The 20,405-nt window shown below is 44.9% G+C and overlaps 1 protein-coding gene across 3 annotated transcripts in view; it reads right to left on the bottom strand.

Annotated features, from left to right (window-relative positions):
• Positions 1–11,618: 11,618 nt before the first annotated feature.
• The window catches only part of KIZ (kizuna centrosomal protein), a 103,047-nt gene continuing 94,260 nt past the window's right edge, over positions 11,619–20,405 (bottom strand). Inside the window, exons 13-14 of one of the 3 annotated variants that reach the window (XM_030558123.1) lie at positions 16,403–16,443; positions 11,619–11,921 (exon numbers count right to left, since the gene is read on the bottom strand). In XM_030558123.1, coding sequence (XP_030413983.1) covers positions 11,818–11,921; positions 16,403–16,443 — 145 coding nt within the window. In that variant the 3' untranslated portion in view covers positions 11,619–11,817. Of the gene's footprint in view, positions 11,922–16,402; positions 16,444–20,405 lie in introns of those variants that run through there. The other 2 variants (XM_030558126.1, XM_030558125.1) reach the window with 2 other exon arrangements.

Below are 20,405 nucleotides of genomic sequence, written 5' to 3'. Positions count from 1 at the left end.
TATGAATTTCTCCTGCACTTCAGAGTGCTCAGAATGATGCTGAAATTTCCAGCTGAGGCACTTCTGTGTCTGCCCAAAGGCAGCAGCTAGCCCTTCAAATTGGGTTTATTCTTTTGCAGGCATGTGTTTAGCAGCTCTGGAAGCGGTTTCTGTCAAAACGGGGCTCTGCAATTACAGCCGCATTATCCACAGGCATAGCCATGACCACAGTATTGTGCACTGGTTTCTATTCGGAATAAGCAAACCAGATTGAACAAACTCAGAACGGACTCAAATCTGTGTCAAAACTCAACACAGAACCTAAACCTTGTGGGCACTGACAGGGGCATCCGCTTGTATTTGATCACCATACCTCTGCCCTTTCTGCCTTTGTCTGAGACCGAGGGCAGAAAGACTGAAATACCATCAGCTGTTCTTATTCTTTTACCCAATTGAACCCACATTCTGCAAACTCTTCATGATTAAAAAAAACAACGCTATAAACAGGATAGACTTTTTAAACGTAGTTATTAGATTAGTGTGTTCTTGGGTGGTTCTCAGGGCCTGAATTGACCCAGGATAACACCGAGGAAGGGGCAGCCATGGGGAGAATGGTTGGTTGAATGCTAGCCAGGCCGCTGTGATACTTGACTGGTGTGTGTGTGTGAAGTGCTTTAAGAGCCTCAGCTGAAAGCCCTCGTCGAGGTGCCGTGTATGACGAATGACTTGTACCTGGTGATCTGACTGTGTATCGGAATTTTCCCTTTCCAGTCTCCTTTCTGATTGTTCTTCCTCTAGGATGTAACCCAGGCAAAAACAAGGGTGTTGCTTTTACTGGTAATACGATAACAGCTGGGTGATGTGCTATGGAGATTCAGGGCATGAGGGCAGGTCTACACTTCAGCGCAGCTGCTCTGATGCAGCTGTAGCACTGAAGTGAAGACACTCCTCAGCTGAGATGTGCAGCCGCGAGAGGCAGGCAGGTCAGTATAACTGCTCAGCGGCCCGCAGTGTAATTTAGACAGCTCTGTCCCTAGTACAAAGCACTGCCTGTGTTCTCTGCAGTGCAAGATGCTCTGGCCACAGCAGGGTTTGTGAGCAGAGATGACCCACACCTGCTGATGGGAGGCGGGGGGCAGAGTGAAAGCAGTGGCTTCAGTAGGATGACCATATTTCCCCAAAGGCTAAATGGGACACTACCTGGCACTAGCCCAAGGATCATCAGTTCGCAAGAGCAAATGGGACAAACACCCAGTTTTGCCAAAAAAGCCAGCACAGGGATACGGCCCAAACGGGACATATGGTTACCCTAGCTTCAGCAGATGGTACTGAGCATGCTCAGTGCAAGCCAAGCAGCAAATCTGGGCAGGCATGTGACCCTGCATCCCCTCCACCATGCGTCCATGGAAGGCTGTCTTCCCCAGTGCCCACCCTGGAGAAATTCTGCCCTCACTGGATTTAGAGTCCTTTTCTGTTCCTTGGGGCCTTCTGCTCAATGTAAAGGGGTAAGAGCCACGGTGAGGATCTCAGCGTACACCTCTTATTGTTGCCCCACCACCTCCACTCTGCCTCATCTGCAATTAGCATAAACCTCTTTGCATCTTCTTCCCCACACTGCCCCCTCATCCTGCCCGATGTTTCAAATGGCTACTAGTCCGAGAGCATAATAGAATACAATTGCATTCCGTGGGCAAGGCAGTGATAGAAAGGTGAGGAAGGAATAATTTGATCCATAAAAATCGGCACATTCTGCATTTCAATGGTGTCACTCTCTGCTGTGTGGCGGGGGGACTTGCTCCCCTCTCCCTCCCCCAGCTCCCTCCTCCAGGACCTCCAGTTGGTGGAAATTTTGACCACACAGTGTCATCAGAAATGGGTTGAGTTGGGTTTCATTCAAAAGGCCTTTTTCCCACGGACACTATGGCATCAAGCATGAGAAACCCAGAATAATGATGTAGATCTATATATTCAAGAAAAGGTTTAAAAATCAACATTTTTTTAAATTTTACTTTAGCACAGCAATGTATTACTTACCTCAAAGAGACGTTGATCTTCACTAATCCTAGGGAAGTTGTCCTTGATGTGTAGAACTGATACATTTATTCATCAAATTCATCATCAGTGTTTTCTCTGTCCTGGGTCACTGTTAGATGCGTTGTCCCATTGATCCTCATCAATGCTGCACCTGCACATCTCCATACCAGGCAGGCTGCTGGCCAAACATCTGTGGGCTGATGAACATCTGGTCTTTGTACACGACCACTTGATTAGCTGGAGGATTGATCCGGAAGTGCACGGTATTTCACACATAACTGGTGTGATCAGTCCATCCTCCAAGACCCACCCATGCCTGATAGGATAGAATGCACTCCATCATCCCAAAGCCATTCCACTGTTTGACAATTTGCCCCCTTGATAGCAGGTATAAATGCACCCCTTGACAGTGGCTGTTTTTCTCCATTTGTCTGCTTCTTGGAAAACATCTACTGACGTAGCTCTGCAAATGTCATAATGTTGGTCTTCAAATGGTAAACTTGGCATATGGACGCCTCCAGTGCATTTATTACCTCATCAGTGATGGTCTCAGCCATTCCGAGTACCTTCAGAGTGAGGAGAGTGTCTTCAGAGACTGCATCAAGTGCCTTCCACTAAGAGAATTTGGTCTTTCCAGTAGCGTCACATCCTTGAAAAGGCATGGAACCCTAGCAGTGTGGTGGCTTTTAATGGCCCCTGTGATAGGAACACATTTCGGAGGAATAGACAGTGATTCTTTTCCCCAGCAGCAGAAACAAAAACAATCTGGTGGAAGTCTTGGGTAGCATCTGTGTCTTGTGCCAGATCCAGAGCTTAGTAGCACCTCTCCCTGTGACATTGATGGCATGCAAGATAATTTTAGTGTCAGCCGCCCCACGGGAATGATGAAGAAACTCCACTGAACAGTGTAAGGCAGCAGCTTCATTGTGCCATGCAATTCTTGGAACAATTCTTTACACACTGGAGTGTTTTCCCTGTAAGGTGTGCAGTGAAGTCATTCTGTGGGCAAGTATGAGACAGCATCTTCTTCACTGTGGCACTGGAGATGTTCATGGAGTCAACTCTTTTGTTGCAATGATGCAATGGTGCAATACCATGGAGTTTCTTCTTTCTAGCAATATATTTTAATTGATTCCACTGCATAGGTGTGAAACATGAGGTAGACTTTGTCATAGGTCCATTATTTTTTCAGTAGCCTCATAATGAAGTGTTCAACCAAATCTCAGAAGGTGTAACTGTTCCTGGTTTGTCAAGAGCATGTACTTTGGCCATTTCCCCACTCACTTCATATACCTTCTTGTCTTCTTAGACAAGCTCTTCAGCTGGTGGGGGAAGGAGCAGGATTGCCAAGCAGGAAGACTGCTGGAGTAACTCCTGGAGCCACAGGAGAAACTCCCATCCAGATGATCTTCACTCTGACCCTATGGGGAGTGCAGTGAACTCCCAAGGACAGACTTAAGAAGGCCCCCAAGTAAGGAACTAGGGCCTGTGCAGAAGCCTCCCAGAGCAAGTGACTGGGCATGGTCAGGTTCTCCCACCACCTGGGAGAGAAACCTCAGGAGACCTCTTTACATTACTACAGTCAGTATTTTTCTCATCTGGGTCCTTAGCCAAAGCCCACTGCAGCCAATGGGCTGATACGTAGCACTCAGCTCAGAAACTATTAATAAAGTGTTGTCCGTTCCTTGCCCTGAGAAGCAGCGAGAGTGAGAATTACAGGACCTCTGGCAGTAGACTTCTTGCTGGTGGAAGATGGTAGCAAGTTTTGATACAAACAGGATCATCCTTAATATCCAGATGGGACAGAGCAGGGGTTTCCTGTTGTACAATGGCCACTCGCTGCGTTAGGATCTTTCATCCCCCAAACTTCTGATCATTCAGAGACTTTTGCATAGTTCTCAAGCTGTTTGATCCACTCATTGTCCCACAGTCCATGGGCTGTTTCTAAAATAATTCTCTGTGTCGCCGTCACCACCCTTTCCCTTGTTTTCGCCCCTACATGTTGCAGACAAGCCCACAGACTTTCCAGTCTCATGTCCACGATAGATGGTTTAAGTGGCAGAGCTTTGAATCTGCTTTCCAGCCTGGCAATTTAGGGTTGCTGGTTTAAAGCCTCCAGCAGTTCTTTAACGAGAGCTCTCCAACTGCTGGAAAATAGAGGCAACTTCTGCAGGGACTGGGCCAGACTCCACCAATCCGGTGCCAGGAGGTGGAAACTACATCTCCTTGTCCTTATCGGTTCCCAGCCTAAGCCACGGTGCGATGTGGGGAATTCACCAGGGAAGACAACTTTAAGTGTTGGAGGTTCCAAAGAACCACCAGTTGTGGAGGCGGTGAGAGGATTGAGTCCTGAGTACACCTCCTCCCCAACTAGCACTGCTCACTGCCTTGCTGGTTCACGCTTGGTTTTTTTAGCACGTTCTTTATTGTCTCCTTTCTCAGACAGCTCAGAACACTGTTATCAGTGGCCTGGTATAAAGAGGGTTCAAATAAGAACATAAGAATGGCCAGACTGGGTCAGAGCAAAAGTCCATCCAGCCCAGTATCCTGTCTTCTGACAGTGGCCAGTGCCAGGTGCCCCAGTGGGAATGAACAGAACAGGGAATCATCACGTGATCCATCCCCTGTTTATAAACAAGGGAAGAATTTGTAATGAAACATTGCACCCTTGCCAGCTGTAGGTCTTCAAAAATTATGCATCAGGCCCTAAAAACATCATGCGATTAAAAAAAAAGTCATGATTTGTAAGCCAAATAATAAATGTCAGGTTCTTTCTTGCCTTCTGGTTTCTGAGCCTTTCAGCTATACCCTGGGGACTAGACACTTTTTGTTTTTTTTAAATGAAGGCGGAGATTCTTCTGATTTTACTGTTTGTATTACCGTAATCACAAAGACCCCGTTCCGCTAGGTGCTGTGCAAACCGAGAAGACACAAGGACAGTCCCTGCCCCAAAGAGATGAAAAGCCAAGGCGCTGTGAATCTTGATTTCAGGAGCTGGGGCTTTAACAAAACACCACCAAATATTGCAAGACTTGTGATAAAATGCCAAGAGCTGGCACATGGGCATTGAGCTAACCTTACTGCATCGCTGCCAGTTCAGACTCACAGCCTAAGGATTTGGCTGGAGTAGGATTTAAAGATGTGATGTTAGCTCACGTTAACACATTGAAACACCCTGGGGCAGATCCTACACTAGTGTAAACCAACCTAGCTCCAGCAATGGAGCTATGATTATTTACACTCATTGAAGATTGGCCCCAAGGCTAATAATACATGCTAAACTAGTTAAATTAAACTCAAACCCTGGGTGTGGGAGGGGAGGGGATGACTCAGCCGGTTTAGTGCATTTTAAAAGGCAGTGTCCTTTGTCTACATTACACTTTTCAAACATGTTCGTTGGCACGTGTTAGCCAACATGTGCTAACATCACACTTTCAATCGTACTCTATACAGGTCTGAGTTTCTTTGGAAAAGTCAGCCTGCTTTTTTAAGAAGAATATTGTAAATATTTTTCACTCTTTGCCCAAGACCTTTCATGGCAGATTTTTGACCAAAGCTGTTTCGTACTATTCAAGTCAAAGCACTAGAAATTTTTTCTTTGATTGTTACTAAGTGGGCTGACCCTAAACAACAAGTGGGCTACTGGAAGCTGGTAAATTCAAATATGCAGAACTGCTTTTCAGTAGACTTTAACTGGAGGGATGCTTCTGTTTCTGAACCTATCATATTTATGTACAGATTTTCTTTAATTTGTCCTTTGGTTTCTTTCTTAGGAAAATCTCAGGTTTAATTAACATAGTTTCAGATAAAAGGAATTCAAGAAGAAAATTAAAAATGCGTGAAGCTTCTGGAGTCATCCGATTACTGGGATGTCCACATAGCTATGGCAGCATGAATTTTACAAAGCCAGTGGAAACGGAAATTCAGGGGGTTGCCACAATGAAATGCCATTATATTTAGAAATTTGCTCTATTAGAAATGTACATATGCATTTCTTCTTCTTGATGTGTCTCAGAATAAGGCAAAGATCAAACAGACAGGCAAAGTATACGCAAAGTGTATGCATGCACATTGAGAATGCTTTTAAACCACGTTTAGCTCTTTACTCTTTTAATGCTAAAATATGTAAAATCATCTGAAAAAAATGTTCTTTTTGCATTCAGGACTGCCACAAGAATTTGCAAAAGCAAGTTCTAGGTAATATAGTCCCAGAAACGTGCTGTATGGATTGTAACTTTCCCCAATAAGAGAGGCTTGATTCAGTCACTAAACACTATTTCTAGGATACTGTTTTTTTGGCAAATACAGAACAAAAAATCAAGAAAGAAAACCAGACTGTTTGTCCAAAGGAAGGAGAAACGGTGATTGTATTTGTGACCACAAGGAACAGAAATTGTCTGGTTTGCAATTGGCTTTTAACCACACCCTGCCTGTCCTCTCTGCTTTGCTTAAGGTACAATCTCTGAGAGTCAGGATGTCTTGGGAGGTTCGACCAGATCTGGAAAAGTAATGAGCACCTGCAGTTCCCAGACTTAAAAGGGGCTTGCAGGTGCTCAACACATCGCACATCCACTTGTCAAAAAGGATGTTGACAAATTAGAAAGAGCTCAGAAAAGAACTCCAAGAATGATTAGAGGTCTGGAAAACCTGCCTCGTAGTGAGCTACTAAAGCAGCATGATCTATTTAGAACAGGTGTGAGCAAACTTTTTGGCTTGAGGGCCACATTTGGGAATAGAAATTGTATGGCGGGCCAGGTATGCTCACAACATTGAGGTTGGGGTGCAGGAGGGGGTGCGGGCTCTGGGGTGGGCTGGGGATGAGGAGTTTGGGGTGTAGGAGTGTGTTCTGGGCAGGGACTGAGGGGTTGGGAGAGCAGGAGGGGGATCAGGGCTGGGGCATGGGTGCGGGAAGGGATGCAGGTTTCGGCTGGGGGTGCAGGCTCTGGGGTGGGGCTAGCGATGAGAGGTTGGGGTGCAGGAGGGTGCTGTGTGCTGAGATCGAGGGGTTGGGAGGGCGGGAGGGGGATCAGGGCTGACGCATGGGTGCTGGAAGGGGTGCAGGTTTCAGCTGGGGGTGCAGGCTTTAGGGTGGGGCTAGGGATGAAAGATTAGGGGTGAAGGAGGGTGCTGTGTGCTGGGACCAAGGGATTTGGAGGGTGAGAGGGGGATCAGGGCTGGGGCAAGGGGCTGGGGTGTGGGGAGAGGTTCAGGGGTGCAGGCTCTGAGTGGTGTTTACCTTAAGTGGCTCCCAGAAGCAGTGGCATGTCCCTTCTCCGGCTCCTACGTGTGGAGCAGCCCCCAACCCTGCTAGCGCCGGAGCAGGGCCATGCGGCTGCTTCTGGGTGCCACATAGTGCGGCTCCTGACCCGGCACCCCAGATGGAGTGGGGCTGAGCTGAGCTGCGCGATGAGGGCCCCGACCCGGTACCCCGGCTCTCAAGCCCCAGACCCTGCTCCCCAATGGGAGTTTGCCCACCTCAATTTAGAGTATCAAAGAGAAGGATAAGAGGTGACTTGATCAGGGGTCTACAAGTGCCAACCTGGCTAAGAGAGATCTGATAGGAGATGACTGTTTAGCAGAAAAAGGGATAATAAGATCTCTTGGTTGAAAGCTGAAGCTAGAAAAATTAAGACTAAAAATATAATATGAATATTTAACAGCGAGGGTAATTAACCATTGGACCAACCTATCTAGGGCTGGGTGGATTCACAATTGAAGTTTTTAAATCAAGCCTGAATATCTTTCTAAAAGCTACACTATTGCTCAGACAGTTATGTCTTGATGCAGAGTTTAGTGGGGGAGGTTTTTTGGCTGTTATGTAGGAGGTCAGACTAGTTCAGGGGTAGGCAACCTACGGCATGGGTGCCAAAGGCGGCATGCAAGCTGATTTTCAGTGGCACTCACACTGCCCGGGTCCTGGCCATGAGTCCGGGGGAGCTCTAAATTTTAATTTAATTTTAAATGAAGCTTCTTAAACATTTTAAAAATCTTATTTACTTTACATACAACAATAGTTTAGTTATATATTATAGACTTATAGAAAGAGACCTTCTAAAAATGTTAAAATAATAGAATCATAGAATATCAGGGTTGGAAGGGACCTCAGGAGGTCATCTAGTGCAACCCCCCTGCTCAAACCAGGACCAGTCCCAATTCCCCAACTAAATCATCCCAACCAGGGCTTTGTCAAGCCTGACCTTAAAAACCTCTAAGGAAGGAGATGCCACCATCTCCCTAGATAACCTATTCCAGTGCTTCACCACCCTCCTAGTGAAAAAGTTTTTCCTAATATCCAACCTAAACCTCCCTCACTGCAACTTGAGACCATTGCTTCTTGTTCTGTCATCTGCCGCCACTGAGAACAGTCTGGATCCATCCTCTCCGGAACCCCCTTTCAGGTAGTTGAAAGCAGCTATAAAAGCCCCCCTCATGCTTCTCTTCTGCAGACTAAACCATCCCAGTTCCCTCAGCCTCTCCTCATAAGTCATGTGCTCCAGCCCCCTAATCATTTTTTTTGCCCTCCGCTGGACTATTTCCAATTTTTCCACGTCCTTCTTGTAGTGTGGGGCCCAAAACTTGACACAGTACTCCAGTACTCCATGCATCCAACCAAGTGGGTATTCACCCATGAAAGCTCATGCTCCAAAACGTCTGTTAGTCTATAAGGTGCCACAGGACTCTTTGCTGTGTAGTACTCCAGATGAATACAAAATGTATTATCGGCACACAAAACCTTAAATTAGAGTGAATAAATGAAGCCTCGGCACACCACTTCTGAAGGATTGCCAACCCCTGGACTAGTTAATAAGAATGACCCCTTCTGGCCTTAAAATTAATGAATCTATGAAAATTAAGGTGTCTGTTCCTACTGGAGGTGAATTTAAGTGTCATAACCTCTCAGAATCTCAATTTTCTCATCTGTAAAATGAAGCTAATAGTTCTTTGCGTGGGGCTTGTTTGTAAAGGGCTTTGAGATCCTGGGTCAAAACCTACTAAGTAAAAGCTAAGTATTATTAATTCTTTTTAAATAAAGAATTATATTGCCACCAATCTTGCATTAAGCTGTATTAAGGTGTTATAGCCTTTAAATTTGGAGCTCTGTCCAAGGGTCCCGAGGGAGGAGCTTATGAACGGCCTGTGGTAATTCCTTCTGGCCTGAAGCTGCCTTAAAATGGGAACATGGTATTTTATTAGTGTGGGTTAGTGTCCTTGTTCTGGGCAGTTAAAGCAAACCTACTGCCTCCCAGTCAAGGGAAATTAAGGTAGGTCCCAGTCACAGAGCTACTGTGGGTCACAAGCGGGACTGCCCTCAGCTTTACACCCAGCGGTGCTGGAACAATTTGTATAGTGGGGGGAAACCACCTCAAGCCAAGGAGTGCGGCTGCACCCCCAGCACCCATGTCACCACCAAGCAGGGCATCACCATCTACGCTCTCTATCATTTGCTAATATTTTCCCCTTAGCTCACAAATGAAAGGTTCATGTGACCACCCCCTCTACCTCCTCCTGCCCCAGATTGCTCAGCAGCGGCTCCCAGGCGTTGCCTCTGCCCAACCCCCTGACTCACTTCAGCAGGCATCTGAAAAGCAGGCAGCAGCGCTGGGACTCCAGCAGCAGGGAAGGAGAAGCAGCAGCTGTAGGGGTGAGGGGAAGAGAAACTCAGCAGGCAGCCAGCCACTCTGCTGCTTCCCTCCCACCCTGGGCTGCAGGGGCACATAGATATTGGGGAGGGGGGAGTGCCCCTGCTTGTGCATGCCCCTGGGACCCAGGGGGCCTTGCAAACCACTGCCAAGAATTCCATTTTTGCAACTGATAGAAACTAGCAAAGTAGTATCCACTCCCAACACAGCTCTCTACCCCTGGTATCCTAGTCAGGGTTCAGGCCTGGGCAGGGAAGGATAGTGTTAATAGTCTAGTGGTCAACCCATTAGGCTGGGACTTGGAACATCCACATTCAATTCCCTGCTCTCCACCACAAACTACATGTGTGGGGAAAACGTTCAGGGCTTGTCTACATGGCACAACTGTGTAGAGTAGTGCCATGTGACATGGGACTACATTAACATGCACCAGGAAACTGAATGGGCACCAACAGCGTCCACACTGGCCAGTTGGTGTACAAGTTGGTCCGTCTCTCTGTGTTTCAATAGTACCCATCTGGAAAATGGGATAACGGATAGAGACTAAGAGGTACTCGGATTGTGTGGGAATAGGGGCCACGGAGGTACCTGAAATGGGTGATCTCTCTGTGTTCGTAGCCAAAGGGAGAACACCCATACTGATCTTCCTGGATCTGTCTGTGGCATACAATACCACTGACTATTGTCTCACCTCAGGGACACAGCAGAGGTTGAAAGGAAAGCTCTGAAATGGCTCCAAATTCTTCAGCTCCAGAGCACTCACACGTGGAATCTCACAAGGATCAAATCCTGCCCCCGTGTCCTTTTTTAACATATACACAAAGCAACTGGGGAAATGATGAGAGGCCAAGGTCTGAGACAACAGTGGTGAGCAGACCACACCCAGCTCTCCATCTTTGATGGAAATCACACCATCTTCCAACTCTCTCTCAGGCAGAGATCAGATTTTGGAAGAAAGGCAGCTGCTGCAGCTGAACCTGGGCAACAGCAGGTATCAGGATCTGCTCCCAGGACTACTTAGCCTTTCCGCTCAGCACGCTGTCTCACATCTCCAGGACACGTGGGGTTTCAGGGAGCTCTGCCGCCAGCCTCCTCACTACAGACTCTTTTCACAAAAGGAGAGGTAGGAGATGACATCCCCCGTCCACCGGCTCCGTCCTAGTTCCCCTCCACTAACCACAGGGTCCCATTTTCCACCATTGGGTGATTTTACTGCTGTATTGAACATGTTTCTTACTGAGATCATACGTTCCCTCTTACCTCACCATGCTGCCCCCCCATCTTCCCCCTCCCCCATCCATTTCCTGTACCTGTCTGCACCCTACCCTTCCGCTCCCCCCTCTCTCTTTTCTACCTATTTATTCTCTGCCTCCTCCTTTCTGCTCCCCTCCAGCTAACCTCTCCAGTAATCTCGACTTGCCTTTTAAAAGAAGTAGCTTATAAACAGGTTTTAAAAATCCATGGCCAGTACAGAATCCACTCCAGTTTGTAATTAGCGTGAGTAACCTTTGTTTTTATTTTACCGGGCCCACTGCCCTCCCACCCTCCTAGTGTGTGTCAAACTCTCGTGAATATTGTTTTTAACAAGGGGCTCATCTCTTATTATATGTATTTGCACAGTGCCAAGCACCGAGGGCCAGCAAGGGGGTGTCATGGAAGTGGGCTGGGAGAGGTCCTGGCAGTGAACTGGCTTTGACCCATTGTCAGAGGAAGAGATGTGACATAACATGGACTGACCCAACTCCCAACCCCCACAAAAATTGTTACCGCAAAAAAGGTCCAAATCATCTGGAATAATAATAACCAATGGGGACTAGAACTGAGTCTGACACTAATAGCACATGGACAGTTAAGAAGATACCATCACTTTCCTTCTATCCGTGGGGAATAGCCAACCACCACCACACACATTCTCATCAGCTGATTTTTATGGACAACTTTAAAGAAATCTGTCTGAATTCAAAATATTTCTTAAAATATATGTTTAATAAAAACACATGTATGCAAGCAAAGAGACACTGAACATTATTTGTTCAACATTTATACAGCCAAACAAGATATTAGATACATTGCAGAAATATGGACCCAAACACACAGAATAAAACTGCAGTTTCTGCAAGAGAATACAGCTTATATTTTCCCGCCTAAGCACGTGTTAAATACATTAGTCATAGAAATCATCAAATTCATCGGCATGTGTATCATGGGTTTGTGGACGCAAAGCAGCTTCAATTTCTGAGTTGCTGTCATCAGACTCACCCCAGAAAGCTAGGAGAAAAAAAATCAAAGCCATTATATATATATACACACATACACACTTTCTCTCTGTAGAGAGCTTTCATGTATCCAATTAGAATTAGGACAGATAACAGCTTTTCAGAGACACTGTGTAACTCATAAGAACGTAGAGCTTTCGTCCTGGGTCAGACTATAGTCCATCTTGCCCAGTATCCAGTCTGTGACATTAGCCTGTACCAGTGCATGAGGGAGAGTGCACAGAACAGGGCAATTTTGCAGTGATCCACTCCCAGATTCTAGTAGTCTGAGGTCTAGGCTCACCCCGAGCAGGGGATTATCCCTGGCCATCTTGGCTAATGGCCATTGCTGGACCTATCCACAAATTTATCTAATTCTTGTTTGAACTCAGTTACACTTTTGGAATCACAACATCCCATGGCAATAAGTTCTACAGTCAGTTGCGTGTTGTGTGATCAAATATTTCCTCTTGTTTGTATTAAACCCACTGCCTATTAACTTCATTGGCTGACCTCTGGTTTTTGTATTGCGTGAAAGTGTAAATAACACTTTCCTATTCACTTTCACCACACCATTCATGATTTTATCTTGACCTCTATCATATCCCCCCCTTAGCTGTCTCTTTTCTAAGTCAACCAGCCCTAATCATTTTAGTCTCTCCTCGTATGGAAGCCGTTTCAGATTCTTGATCATCTTTTTGTTATCCTTCTCAGAACCTTTTCCAGTTCCACTGTATCCTTTTTGAGATGGGGCAACCAGAACTGCAAGCAGTGTATAAGATGTGGGTGTACCATGGATTTATATAGTGTTATGATGATATTTTCTGTCATATTTTCTATCCCTTTCCTAACATATCATTAGACTTTTTGACCACTGCTGGGCACTAAGCGGAAGTTTTCAGAGAACTATCCACGGTGACTCCAAGATCTCCTTCTTGGGTGGTAACAGCTAATTTAGACCCTATCATTGTATTAGGCTCATTGTATGGGTATAATTGTTATTATTATACTCTTAGGTATGAATTTCCAACACACTGTGTAGCTTATAAGGCTTGTTATTTGTTAATTGGATTGTTGTGCACAAATACTGCATGCTGATTTAGAAAGTCCCATTTCATTGTTTCTCAAGGTGTTTGATAAAACATTTCCACTCAAAGCAATTTACTTGACATCTGTTGTCTGAATAGGAGCTTTGTCTGTTACACTCCACTTTCTCTATCTATTTGACCCTGAAGTGAAGTCATAATCACAGTGACATCACAGAGCTGGCATGAAAACGGCAGTGATGTCACAAATCAAGTAGCACAACTTTCCCGCAGGATCAAATAGGAATGTACCAGAGAAACAATTTAAACACAGATGATTTGGGGAATGAGCAAGTGTAGCAAGAAATTTCCGTAAAATAATAGCGAGAGGAACATTTTAATTCTGAAGCGGTCAAAAGCCGTCCCCTGGCATGAAATTCACTCATTTCAGAGCTAAGGAGAAAAGCAGGAGCATTACTGCAAGTTTAAAAATGTGTGTGTGTGGGGGGGGGGAAATACAGTGCACTTGAAGGAGAAACACTGACAAAGATTTGGTTCAAGCTGGTGACTTGTCAACAATTTGCTTAATAATTTTAAATCATTATCTTTCACAATAACGAATGCCCTGTTTAACCTCTTCCCCCTAACATCTGCATGGTATAGGAGGATTGCTCATGAATGCAGGGCTGGCTGCTGCTGTGAATATTTTTCATAGGAAAAGAGCATTGAAGCGTTTGGTTTTTAAAATGATACACAGGAAAGTGACATGGACTTTACAAAAAGCCAGGAGGAGACGACAGGGCAAATTCTGACCCGACCGACTTTGGCAATGTCTTAATATAGGGCTAAAAGCTCCTCTCTGCTGCTGCAAGCATAGGGGACGGCCTACAGCAGCAGAACCCAGCCGGGGGCGGTGGGGGGAGGCATGGAAATGAATATGCTACCTCCAGGGCACATTGCTCCTCCTCTTCCCAGTTGCATGGAAGCCCCATAAGGGTTCAGCCAGGCTCCACCAGGTTTTCCCCCTCCAGACTTGTGCGGGAAATTGGCAGAAGCTAGCACAGCCAGCTGGACCCTCTGCCTCATGCAATCCTCCACTCCGGATGGGCTTCTGGTGCCGGCTGCTTGCTATCAGGAGCCCGCACAGCAGCCATACTATCCTGCTGGGGCAACGGGAGCAGGGATACGGCAGCAGTGCAAAGGAAAGTGGCCTCCACATACTTTTCTTTTAACTCATTCATTCTATTAAAAAGGCCTCAGAGCTCGTAGTGCTTTGGGCAATAACTAAAAATACAAACCATCTGCTGCCCACAATTCCTGCAGGCTAGTCCCTTCCAGCAGGGGAGCGGTCTGAAGCTTCATCTCGTCAACTGGGGATGCTACAAAGGGGGCAAATCATCCAGCTTCCCTCGCCTAAACTCCACAATCTGGCACTTGCGGCCTTTCCGCTCCACTGCAGGGGAGTGACTGGCCTAGCCCGGTGATGGGAGCCTTCAGCACACTTCAGAACAAGATTCATCAACAGCATCCCCCGTTACAGCACAGACTGCCCACTCCAAAATACAGCCGCTGTGGTTAGGGACTAGAGAGCCAATAAAGGTGGACTCCAGACACAAAACACTCAGGTCCCGAAACTCCTTTCATCTACAGCAGGTCAAATGTGGGTAACTCAACCGAAGGCAATGGCATTATGTTGGTGTAAAACCAACGTTAGAGGAGAATAAGGCATTCATTGTGCAACTGGTCTATAAAAAGGAAGCTCACTTGCACATGCAAAAATGCACCATTGCGCACACATATTTGTGCACCCAGCTACGGAAATAGCTAAACACATCCCTGGCAATTCTACATCGGATTTCCGTGTTCACTTGTGAGCTGGCACACGGAAAGTGACTGTTTTATTTTGTTGCTGAAGTGCGACCCTCGAGATAGGCTAAGCAGTGCAAAGTCTGGGATCTTGCCGATCCTGAACCTGGTTCCAGGGCAGGGACTTGGGTATATTCAGTGGAGTCTTATACTGCATCCAAAACAACCCTGCTGCCAGAAGGTGGGAGCAGTCCAGGTCTGTCTGGGGTAAAAGACAGCCCAGGATGACTAAAGGTGTGTTTCATATCCACAAAACAAGGAACATTCCCCCTAGAACTGCATTTCGTCTCTGAGGCTGCACAGTCCCAGGGTCCTACAAAACTTCTTTGGACCAAAAGCCATAAAGGTCCTTTTTATTTCTGTAGTTCCTTATGAGTTAATGTCTTCAGATCCTTTTTGTCAATTGCCAAGGCTCCGTTTGCAAGAGGCTTATAATATGAATTAGATCAAAAGCACAACAAAAAAAGACAGACAGAGGTGGGTGTATTGGGGAAACATCAGTAGATGCAAGGGAAGGAGGCTAAGTTTGCCTGTAAAGAACAAATCAGTTGACTAGATTAATTTGCTGTGTCTCTTGGGAGCTTATGTAGATTTTTTGTTTCATGGGTGATTTTCACTCTTTACAAGGCTATGCTTGGTGGATTGTGATTGAAAGGCTACAGAGAAAAAAAGTATTACACAGAGGGCCTGGAAGGAAGAGGGAAATTGAAAGGCACACACGTGGAGGGAAGAAGGCACAAATAGGAGAGTGGGAGAAGAACGTAAGGGGAGCCACAAGGCAAGAGGCTGGAGGGGAGCAAGTGGAATTTCGGCAGAGATGAGAGAAGGGACATTAAGCAGGAGCAAGAAGTCGTCCCCCACTATGAAAGGTAAGAGCCATTCGCTTCAATCTGATGCTCAAGGCGAGTGGAGGGGGCCCCTAAGTGGTGCACATCACATAGCTGTACTCTTAGGCTGAATGTGATAGCTCCCTGTTACGCAGCAAGAGTATTGCAACTGATGAGGGAAAGAGGAATTGCCATACAGATCAGATCTGTGATCTATCTAGCTCAGTACATTGTGTCTGACAATGACCAGCACTAGATGCTTCATAGAAAGATGCAAGAAGCCTCTCATTGGTCAGATGTGGGGTGATCTGCTCTTTACATTACATCTCCTCCTAATCCCTAATCGTTAATGATTGACATACACCCTGATGCATGAGGTTTAATACTCCTTTAAAATTTGTTAGCATTAACTTTTATAACTCAGGACATTCTTGTTATCCAAATAAATGTCCAGTCCTTTCTGAATCTAGTCAAGGTTTTGGCCTCAGCCACATCTGGTGGCGGAGAGTTCCGCAGCTTAGTTATGCATTATGTTTAAAATTATTTCTTTTTACTGGTTTTGAATCTGCACTTTCATTGAATCACTTCTGGTTCCTCTGTTATGAGACAGGGTAGACAGAAGCTCCTGAGCCACCTTCTCAATATTACTGATCATTTTATGTAGTTTTATCATGTCCCCTCTTATCCATGGTGCAGACTCATTACTTTGGCTTGCATATACAATATAAATTACATTGAGAAAGACATTTCTAAATAGCATAATATTTGTTTCTCACCTTTTGATTTTATAGTGGATATTCTCCTTTTGCTTGTGTTCCTGCAAAACAAAGTGGTATTTACATATTCAGAAGATGGTAAAACAGTATTAAAAGTTTAGGAGTCAAGTTAATGCTTCTACCCAAGTTAAGATAGTAAATTTACTAAGTTCTAGAACTGCATCTCTATTTTTTGGATAAAAAACAAAAAAAAAGGGGTCAAGGCATTTTAGAACACAGGATGGTAAAGTTTCATGCACAGCAATGATATTCAGGGCTAGATCCTCAACTGGAGTAAAGCAGAATAGCTCCATTGAAATCAATGCTGATTTTACCCAGTTGAGGATCTGGCCCTGAATGTCCTTGCTGCGCATGAAACCTTTGCACCTTTTAAAATACAGGACAGGAAAGAAAAAAGACACAATCAAACAAAAACAATCCCCACCAAATTTCCCGATTTCCTTTGCTGTCAAAACTGTTCTTAGAACTTAGCTACTGGGTTCCCATAGCATCACCCATGTCCCTATGTAAATGTGCAGCCTTTCGGCCGCCTTTGATCTACCTTGATGCATATGCAGTTGCAATTCTGTTCTGTTAAATGACTGATCTTGTGTCTAGAGCATCACAAACCCTTTTCAATCTCTCAAACAAGCTGGAATCATTTTGATCTTTTGTGTGCAGCATGTGTATTGTGTTGGTGCTGTGAAATAATCACATGGAGGCAATGATGTAGGAGAATTAACTGTTATATTAACAATCTTGTGATAAGCACTAAAAACTAAAGCTTCAGTTGATTTTCGTAAGGAAGACTGAATGGGAGATATTTGTGATATGGCTGTTCAAACTGTTGAAATATAAACAAATGTCAGTTTGAAACCTTCATGGCAGTTAATGCAGGACTTATTCTTAAATCAATTATACTGAGATTTTATACACCTGTAGTATTCCATTAACGAAAAAAGAGAGATCCTAAAGATAATGATTTAAAGCCAAGGGTTTAAAAGAAATATTCTAATTGCTATCACAGGAGAGTCAGTGAAATATCCTAAATGTCAAAACATTTATACAAATAATCTCTGAATGCTCCTTTAAAGAAAATGTGCTATCTTACACATTTCGCTGTCTAATTACACTGCAAATTCTCACTTAAGCAAGTAAGCCGACTGGTGAGCAAAGGCTCAAGAATCAGGGCTACATTTACTACGAACTGCTAATGAACAACTGAAAAGATCAACTGAACTGAAAAGCAAGAGGGCAGTTTCATTACACTACAACGATAACATGTTTTACCCGTTTAAGTAAAAGAAATATGTTGTGTCGTGTAATAGGTTATTTTATATTTCTGTTGAACTTAGGCAAAAATCCTAGAAGGTCTATAATATGGTAGCTGTCCTTACTAAAAATGTCTCAGTTAAAGTTCAACCAAAATATTAAACCGAAGAGTTTACCTTCATAGATGTTGTATATTACAAATGCGAAAGAACTGTTTAGTTACCAAACAGTTGACACATCTTGTTAAAGCACATTATTTTAATTTATTAATCTTACAGCATTAATCTTACATTTTATACCATTCAAACGAAATCCATCTGAGACCCTTAGTCATGAATTTAAAAAATTCTTACACACACAAAGCAACCAATATAATATTTTGCCCTCAAGGTGAGGTTCATTAGACATTCAGCTTTACAACCTCAGCATTAGTTCAACAAAGCACTTATGCTGACGGCCATCCCTATTCATTTAGCAATGAACTTAAAGGATGTGCCTAACTTTAAGCACATGCTCAAGAAGGGGTCTGCACGCGTTGCTGTAAAGGGGCAGCTTGCTAAATCTGGGGCTAAGGATCAGTCCTGCAAGGTGCCGAGTACCCTCAACTCCCATTTAGTTTAGAAGTTGACAGTCCCAGTAGAGCTCAGGAGGCACCAGACACCTTACAGATTCAGGCTACAGAAATGGATTTCAGGAGATGCTGTTCTGGTTGCAGCATCATTTTTTCCTGGGACAGAATCAGTTGCCACCTGTTGCTGAGTGAGGTGACTTCTGTGACGGGCTGTGCAAGAACCATTTCATCGTTCATGTATTTCAGCAAAGCAAAATCATCAGCTGATAGCCGCTGTTTGTACTCAGTCTGCTTCTTCATCTTCCATGATCTATAAGAGAGGGCTGATTCTTATTACACCAGGGTAGAGAGTTCAAGATGCCTCTCTGTGCCTGGCTTTTTTTTGGCTTGGCCCAGCCCAAATAAATACAAGACAGAACTGATCATCTGGACCCAGATCCTTGAGTATGCCTGACGGTCACACTGCACAGCTTGGTAGCATGGATGGAAAATTGGCCTTTACGTTCTCCTAATTCTAAGCTAGCTGGGTTTCAGTGGTCCCCTTGCAGAACTTAACGCAGCATGAAGCCAGCACTATGTTATGCTGGCTGTCCACGGCCTCAAGGGGACGATAGGGTCAGCAGCAACTCCAGGTACCAGCGCTCCAAGTGCATGCCTGGGGTGGCAAGCCGCGGGGGTGCCCTGCCAATCCCTGCAAGGGCGGCAGTCAGACAGCCTTTGGCAGCTTGCCTGCGGGAGGTTCACCAGTCCCGCGGATTTGGCGGCGGGTACGCCAAAGCCCCGGGACCAGCAGACCTCCCACAGGCATGCCGCCAAATCTGTGGGACCGGGGACCTCCTGCAGGCATGCTGCCAAAGGCAGCCTGCCTGCTGTGCTTGGGGTGGCAAAAAAGCTAGAGCCGTCCCTGGATACAGTAGCCAGGGATGATCAGGGCTATAGGGAAGCCACAATTGCAGGACCTTGGCCCCCTTCTATGGTGGCAGAAGAGAAAGAAGTAATGTCAGAGCCACTCACATGGCTCTAGGCACTCAAGGATCTCATCCCCATGGGATGATTCTCCCATGGCTGATTGCACTGACTTTAGGACCAGAACTCACTAGCAATAAGGCACAGAGCAGCAGTAGGAAACCAGGATCTTGGCCTTGATGTGGTAGACCAGAGGATGGACAGCAAGGGACACAGCCACTGAAAAGGGCATCAGAAGAGGCTTGGCAGAATGCTGGGACAAATTTGAAAAGTCTTTTCTGAAAACACTGACATGTAAAAAAGGCTGGGGCATTGTTAGCAAATGGAAATGGGAGACCAGAGGAATGGACAGTGGAAAACTACTGACTGTTCTGAATTCAGAGTTGCAAAAAGAAAACGTGACAAGCCTCATTTCCTAAACAGCGTCCTGAAATTAAATGTTAGCCAATGCAGATAAAAGATAAAAAGCTCTCTGTAGTCCAGAAGGTTTATATTCTGAATCAGCAAATACAATTATGACAGTCATCATCCACACAGGAAGCATATCATCATCATCCAAAACTGCTAGGGAAGAATTGTAAAAGTCTATATAAAGGAGATAAGTTGAGGCAAATTTATAGACTCGCATATCTCTCTCTACATGCTTCAATTTCTCTAAAATGCATCCCAGCATGGAACCAAAGATGTCAAGGTTCTATCAAAAAGCAGTTTAAGTTCCAAATGCCAATTTCCTCATCTATTTTTCTGTAGACCAAATCTCCTATTTTGATGCCTATTTAATTTGATAAGACAAGGGCCTATATGCAAGATGCTCTCGAAACAAAAAGGAAGTGAAAAGTGTCTAAAGAAGAATATTTGTCCCCATAAAGAAAATTTCAAGAGAGGTGGTCTAGATTCCCTTTGGTACATACTAATAGAGTGAATCAAGTCAAAAAGTTTCAGTGAAAACCAGAAAACTTTCTTTTATTTCTGTGCTGGATACATCTCTGGATACATCTCTGGCAGAGAACAGTTGAACCCTTATACTGGATGTTAAGTGAAAACAAAAAGATCTTCCATCAGAAAAACAAACAAAACTGAGAAGAACCTAGTTATAGAAACATTGATATTCCATAAAAATATGCCTGGAAGTAGATTGGTTAATCTTGTAAAAGAGCTTGAAGCCTGTGTGAATCTATCTTGCAAAAGCATTGCTGAGACACAATACCATGTGGT

This window comes from Gopherus evgoodei, chromosome 3, assembly GCF_007399415.2.
Source record: "Gopherus evgoodei ecotype Sinaloan lineage chromosome 3, rGopEvg1_v1.p, whole genome shotgun sequence".
Lineage (NCBI taxonomy): Eukaryota > Metazoa > Chordata > Testudines > Testudinidae > Gopherus > Gopherus evgoodei.
Note: the sequence above shows the minus strand (reverse complement) of the source record. Positions and strands in the feature narration are given on the sequence as shown.